Genomic DNA, 7,600 nt, shown 5'->3' with positions numbered 1-7,600 from the left:
TTAATGAGAAGTTGAAGCTCCAATAATCATCTCCATTTCCTGTTCCATTCAAATTCGTCAGGAGTTAATTCACTTCTGCTGCAACTAATCTGTCACCATTGCTGCTAATTGGTTCAATATCATAACAGTGGTATCAGAGCAGCTACGATCAGTCTGGGTTTGGCTGCTTGATTAAAAATCTTTCCTCCTAATTTTTTCCTTCACTTCTGATTCACTTTCTTCCCTATCCATCTTCATCTCTTTTCCGACCAACCAAAATATATATATATATGGAGACCCTTGAAGAAATCTCTAAAATGCTGAATTACTTCCTGGTGGAGCATAAGAAGCCTAAACAAACAACTAACGTAGCAGAGTACTATGAGGAATTTGAAGAGTGGAGAAACGAGATGTTGGCTTTGAAACCAGAACTCAGTGAAGAATACTTTATTGATGGTTTTAACTTTGGGCTTCATTGGAATATCCGGATGAAGCTAAAGGGATTTAGGAATCCACCCAAGATCATGTATGAAGCATATGTCCGAGCAAAAATCGAGGAAGCCGTGATGGAGAAGCATGATTCTGCTCTTGATTTACCAAAAGGAGAGCAGCTTATGAGAGAAAATGAGGTTATAGAGGCTGAACACAATGATATAATCACTAACTTGAAGGATGAAAGTGTAGTCAGCCACATGTTTGATGAATTGTGCCAAAGGACTCCAATGGATTTTTTAGAGGAGAACCAACATAAAACATCAGCAAGGGACTATCAAGAAGAAAAAGCTATAAACCAAATGTTTGATAGATTGGCTCACAACGATTGTGTTATCTCTCAAGGGCTTAGCTATGAATTGCTTATAGGGGAGCTAGCTTGGCAACAAGGCTCTATAGACAAGGAAATATTTAACTCTGCTTCACCGCTCCATTGTCCCAGAAATTGGTCTTCGGTCAGCTGCAAGGATGGTGCTGTCAATATTGTTCCTTCACAACCAAATAGACCACTTGATGACTTGATATTTGATCCTGGGGGGCAGTACTAAAATAGCAATGAATAAAGATGCAGAGGGTGAAGGGGGAAATGAGATGCAAAATCAAGAGAAAGAGAATGATGGAAATAAAAATAATGGTGAGGAGGAGGAAACTAGAGAAGACGACCGGGGAAAGCATGATGAAGAGCAAAGTGGTGAGGAGACTGGAGAAAATAAAGAAAATGGTGGCGCAGAAAAAGAGAATGAAACGAAGGAGAAGAACAATGAGAATGCTAATGAAGACACACAAGAAAATGGAGCTGAGCAGAAAGGTAATGAGGAAAAGGATGCAAAAGAAGAGAATGGGGAAAATGAAGAGACCAGGGAAAATAAGAATGACCTGGATGGAGGTGAAGAGCAGGAAGTGAAGGAGCAAGTTAACAATGAGAGCAAGGCAACAGAAAAGGAAGAGAAGAAACAATTAGGCAATGAAGATCAAGGTAGAGAGAAGCAGGAAGACCATGAAGTGAAGGAACAAAAAGAAGGTAAATCTGAGGAATCACCAGATAAGAAGGTTCATCAAGCAAATGAGCAGACAAACGAAGCTGCTGCACGGGAAAACACCAATGGTGGGAATGCCCAGAGTGAAGAGGTTCAGGATTCTCAAAGTATGAAAGACACTGAGAAAGTAAATAAGGAAAACGTAAATGGGGAAGACAAGTCTGAAGGCAACATTGAATGTGCGACAGAGGCAAATAAGGTACACAATAATGAATCAGGTTCAAATGCAAAAGAAGGTGAGTCAAATGAACAGAATAGTCCATCAACTGTTGCAACTGATGAAGGCAATGACAGTGAAAACACATGGCAGGGATCAGGTCACGATTCCAATCCTGCAGAAGGAAGGAGGGAAGCTAATCAAGAACAAGGCAACGGCAATGAGACCACACAGCAGGAATCAGGGGAATCTTCCAATCCTACAGAAGGAACACATGAAGCTAATGAAAAGCAAGGCAATGCCAATGAAACCACACAGCAAGGATCATGGGATAACTCCAATCCCACAGAAGGAACAAAGGAAGCTAATCAACAACAGAGCATTAGCGACAATTCTAAGGCTGATGCTGATCAAAACCAGAGAAATGCTGTTGGTGATATCCTTCCTGGGGGAGATGGTGCGCAGTCTACTCAAGAGGAGCAAACCGAGAACAAGGATGCTGCAACAAACAATGACAAATCTGATACAAGTTCAAATATGAAGGAGGGCTCAGCATATGGAGAAGGTTCAAATGATGTGGGCAATAGACAAAATGCTGGTAGCGATACTGTTGGGGGTACAGAGAAAAGTTCAAAAAATTCATCAGCCAATCAGGTTAATGAAAAGGTTGAGATCCAGAAGTCTGATGCTCATTCTGAAACAGGACCGGAAGAAAAGATTAACCCTTCAAATGACAATGACAATATTGATTCCAGTGAAAATAGATCAGTAGATTCTTCTGGTTCCTCGAGTGCTACTAAAGAGGAGGCATCTTCAAACTCAAATGAGAATGCTGAAGCTGAGCAGAATAGCATGGTTGACTCATCAAGTTCTACAATTCCCCAAGAAGAGAAAGAGGCTCGCACTGACCTTGAAACATTGCCTGAGATGGGAAATGAGGGAACTAGTCAAGAAGATGCAGTCGCTTAGTGATGCTACATATTAGCCTTTTGAAGGAGGATGCTCCTGGGATTGGCATTTTGGAGCCACAAGGCCTGGCTGACCACCAAACTTATCAAACTCAGAAGAATCAGCAAGCTTTGCCATTTTCTTATACTACTTGCTTGTTGCAAATTGCCAAATATCAATCCGAAGACTTTGTTTGGAAGCTTGGAACTTTGTTCGACATCCTTGACGACAAGGATTGTTTAACGGGGAGGCTCTGTCATGGAGTATGAAGAATAAACAGGAGGCGTGTTCCAGATTACAAGGAAGGCGTGCTCTAACTTGAAGAAGGAAGAAGGCGTGTTCCAAATTGCATTGAAGGCGCGACCGACCAACTTAAGGAAGGAGAAGGCGTGACTTGAAAAACCACGCCTTCTACCTGGCACAACAGAATTATGCTTCTGTTATGAGCAAGTGGAGCTGATGATTCTAGAATTCCACGTGGCCGTACCTTATTGGCTCGTTTAGAAGTTAGTTAGTCTGGAAATGGCCATAAAGGCTGAAAGAATCCTAGAGGTAGCTAAGTTTTTCGTCATATTTTTCCCATTGATTGTAAAGAGGAATTGGCTCTGCCAACTCCCTCCTCTTTTTTCTTATTTCCTTCAATCTTTCCTCTTCAATCCTAAATCCGTTGATTCTGTTTCTGTATTTGACCTACCTATTGTTAATGAGAAGTTGAAGCTCCAATAATTATCTCCATTTCCTGTTCCATTCAAATTCGTCAGGAGTTAATTCACTTCTGCTGCAACTAATCTGTCACCATTGCTGCTAATTGGTTCAATATCATAACAGGAGTGAAAAGAGAATCAGGGTGGCGGTGAGAGAGAATAGAAAACAGATAGAGTTGACGGTTGGAGGGAAGGAGTGCGTGAGGGGAGAGAATAGAGTGAACGGGCTGAGAAAGAAAGCTAAGGGAAGTGTGGGACAGAGCAAAAAAAAAAGAAAACGGAAAAGGAACTAAGGAAGAGAGGGAGCTTGAGGAAGAGAAAGCTGCGGGTAAGACACCAAAAAGGTGGCGGCTGAAGGAAGAAAAGAGGGATGATAGTGAGTCTGGAAGAAAAAAATAGAGGCTACGGCAGCTAGAAAAAGGAAAACTAGGGTTTGAAAAAAACAAGAGGGATGGGGAGAGCTGGTGTGGCGGTTGAGAGATTGAACTAAGAAGGAAATAGCTTCGGCGGAGGAAGAAGAAAGCTTCGAGCTTGGAGGGCACTGAAAAAGGCGAGGAAGACACAAGAGAGGATCTGGGGTTGCAAGAGGAAGAGGGAAAGGGAAAGAAAGGAAGAAGGAAAAACAGCAACGGAAAGAAAGAACCAGGAAATATAGGAAAGTTACGGGCTTTGGGGCAAGTAGGAAGAAAGGGTTTCAGCCGTCAGGTTTTTGGGGGAAGAACGAACACGGGAAAGGAGGAGAAAGGAAGAAGGAAAAAAGGAAAATGGTTTGCTGCAGAAATTTCATCAGGTGGGCTGATTTTCGGCACACCTTGAGGCTTGATTATCTCCTTCCTGGTTGCTTAATTTGAGCAGATTTTTGTTTCTGCACCAAGTGGGGAGTAAGGGGAGGATTTCTTGTTCAGAAATTGGTCGCAAATAACAACAGGAAGATCGTCAAATCTGGCCACAAAGGAGCTGCTCTGCCTCCACTGCACCGAACGAAAAAGCAGCAGAAACTCTTGCTTTGGCCCCAGCAATTCAGGTGATGGTTTCTGAGCCTATCCCATACTAGCTTACGCCCCTCATTGCCTGTAGATGAAGAAAGTTTCCAACTTTGTGTGATTTGTATCTGTAATTTTGTGTGAAAAAATATTGTTGTTCATGCTCTGTTTCTTTTGGACTGGTAGAAAGTATGGCTAGCTTGTCATTTCGCTGAACTTTTGGTTTTGAGTGAAACCTGTGATTAGTTTGTTGTTTAGTTGGTTTATTCAGTTAAACGAAACAAGTTGCGAAAGAAAATTTCCAGATTGGAATACTCCTGTGTTTCGACTCTTTTTGGGTGTTTGAATCCTAGGTTTTTATGTTAAAAGTTGAAAACAACACTTGCTGATGCCATGGCTTGGGCTTAGAGTATGTTTGGCTGAAGTCTAAGAGCACAATAGCTGCTGCAACGAGCATGGAGCTCTCAGCTTGTTGCAGCAGTATGTGTGGACAGCATGTGTGTCTTTTGGTTTGCAGAAATGGCGGCCCGGATAACATGTTTCCTTTGGCTTGTTGTTTTATTTGAGATGACTTGAACAATATCTGTTATTAAGGCTTGCATTTAGAAAGGTTTTTAGCTTTGAACTAAGGGCACGCTGTCCTCTTTTCCATCCCCTTGTATGCATGATAAGCTTGATAAGAACTTGAGGTTGGGTTTGTGGTTTGAGATGATTGTGTGAATCTGCCATGCGAAGTACTGAAGCTCAAAAGCATTGCTTGCTGAAGCTTAAAACCTTTTTTACATGAAAGTTTTCAAGAATTTACATGATTTCTTTCTAAGTTTTTGCTTGTTTGGACGCCAAAGTTATGTGTCGTAATGCTTAGTTCAAGGTTTGGAGGTTTGGTTGAAAAGGTTTTGATCAAAGTTGGTGTTCAGATCTGAAGTATCCGTTTGGAAACATAGCCGCAGCAAATTTCTTGTTGTAGAAAGCTTCTTCGTGCCTTTTTACATGAAGTTTTTCAATGTTTGCATGATTTCCTTCTATGATTTTGCTTGTTCGGATGTCAAGTTCATGTTTTGTGTTGTTTAGTTTAAAATTTGATGTTGGATCAAGAAAGCTTTGGGTTAAAGTATGAGATCAAATCTGAATTTAGTGTTTGAAAGTGGAACAAAGGTGCAGCAGTTTGTTTGTTTTGTTGCAGAATGTTTTCTCACGTTAGTTTGCATGTTTTGCATGAAAAGAGTTTCCAAAATTGCAAATCATCCCCTCAAGTCTCCCTAATACTACTATGGCCCATAAGATTGAAAAGATTAATCAATTTTGTCACTTTAGAATCTTAGTGGCTTTTTGTATGCTTTAACATAATTTTTGGGTAGATTCTTAACGAGTTGTAGGATGAATTTGAAGGGTCTAACAACTTTTTTTCTGGATTTATAGTTAATTTGATTTTTGGAATTTTGGCATTTTTGTTGTTCAATCATGGCAAATGGTTTTCCATTTATTTTTGTGAGTTTTGTCATTTGATTGGTAGTTGTTATCTTAAGCCATTAATTTTAATTTCATTCCTTTTAGACCCTTAATATTCAATAAATTGACCCCTCGAACTTCTTTGACTTTTACAAGCCAGTCTTTACTTGTTTTAATTTCTTAAACATGGGTTGTTTGCCTCCTTTTAAGTGCTCTTGATTGATTCAATTTCACACTTATTCCCATTTCATGTGATTATTTCTTAATTAAAGTGATGTCTTGATCTTTTCTTTTATTTTGGAGGGTAAATAAGTAATTTCACTCCATTAGGGCTCCAACTCAAGGGAGGTACACCCTAATCCCTTATCCCTTGTTTCTTACTTTATTTGACTCTACATGCCCTATGTGACTTTACATGTTGGGTTGCATGCCTCTTGAATGTTTGTTTATTTATTTATTTTCTTTATTGGCTTTAGTTTTGTATATTTATTTTAGTTCAATTTTGATCATTTGAAAGGCAATTTAATGCTAAGGTTGTAATAGTTAGGTTATTATTTTATTTATTTATTTCTTTCCCCCCTAGATTGTAGTAGGGCCTCCCTAATGTAATAGTTAGGGTTTTATTTGCTTTATTTGCCTTGTGTGTTTTTGCATGCCTATGTGTTATATGTTACTCGCTTTCCTAGGGTCTTGCATCTAGACATCATGCGTATGTGTTATGTGCTATATGTGATTTATGTGTTTATTTGCTTTATTATGCTTTATCTGATTTCTTAGACTGTAATAAATGCATGTTATCACACTAGTCCAATGCTAGTCATGGTCTTCCCCTCGAGCTCACAAGTCCAATGCTTGTGAGAGAGCGTTAGTAAAGAGCTAGTCCAATGCTAGACCCTTAGGGATCTCTTACGCTAGATCATGTTTGTATAACTACATTACATTCTCATGCATATTTTTTACTTTTAGGGTCTTTTATCATTCTTTGCATGAAATCTCTCCATATATGTATATCCCTTCCCCCATATTTTCTCTTATATGTATATTACTTACCCCTTTGTATGAAACATGACATTAGACTTGCATTTCATCTAAGCATTAGAATTAGGTTAGATCATTTGCTTGATTAGATTAGGGGAAACCCCTTGAGTATGGGATATGGACGAGTTTGGCTTCTCTAGCCTTAGCACGCTCGTATTCCCTCTATTAAAGGGAAAATTGAGTCACGAACATTAGTCCCCCGTACCGGACATGATGCATTCCTTTAGATCACGTATATTTGTATAATTATTTTATTTTTCTTTTCTTTTCTTAGAGTTTCACATTTTTACATTATTCGTGACCTCTCCAAAGAGTCCACATTTGGCATCACAATTAATGTGATTGGCACCAATTGAGTTTTGAAGAAAAATTTCAACCCCTCGATACCCTCTTAGGTCTAGAGTTTGCATTCATATAGTACATCCAAATGTGATAAATCTTTAGGTTAAAATAAGAAAATCTTTGACTAAATCGCGAAACTAGCCTTGGCTAGGTTGAAAGGGTGCCTTGGATTCTTATCCTTGCCTTCCCTTTCTTCAAATGTGACTCCCGAATCTTTTTTTCTGATTTTCGTAGACTTGGAGTCGTTTAAAAAGGGTTTTCTACTTTTTTTTCTTTAAAAAATTCATTTTTAGGTGACTTGGTACACCTTAACTCTATACCAAGTGGCGACTCCATTTTCATTCAAAAAACCCTTTTTAAACTATATTTTGGGTCAAATCGTCGCATTTTCAAGTCCCATTTGTCGCGCCCCATTTTTTGATAAATAAATAAAATGGTTTAAAAATGTATTTTGATTTAATTTATGATTGG

The 7,600-nt window shown here is 39.2% G+C and overlaps 1 protein-coding gene across 1 annotated transcript; it reads left to right on the top strand.

Annotated features, from left to right (window-relative positions):
- Positions 1 to 1,026: 1,026 nt before the first annotated feature.
- On the top strand, positions 1,027 to 2,651 carry LOC140008730 (uncharacterized). The gene has a single exon (XM_072053590.1). It carries the CDS (start codon positions 1,027 to 1,029, stop codon positions 2,632 to 2,634), a length of 1,608 nt encoding a protein of 535 aa, XP_071909691.1. The 3' UTR covers positions 2,635 to 2,651.
- The last annotated feature ends 4,949 nt before the right edge of the window (positions 2,652 to 7,600 follow it).

This window comes from Coffea arabica, chromosome 6c (assembly GCF_036785885.1).
Source record: "Coffea arabica cultivar ET-39 chromosome 6c, Coffea Arabica ET-39 HiFi, whole genome shotgun sequence".
NCBI classification, from domain to species: Eukaryota; Viridiplantae; Streptophyta; class Magnoliopsida; order Gentianales; family Rubiaceae; genus Coffea; species Coffea arabica.
This window is presented reverse-complemented; position numbering and strand designations above follow the sequence as displayed.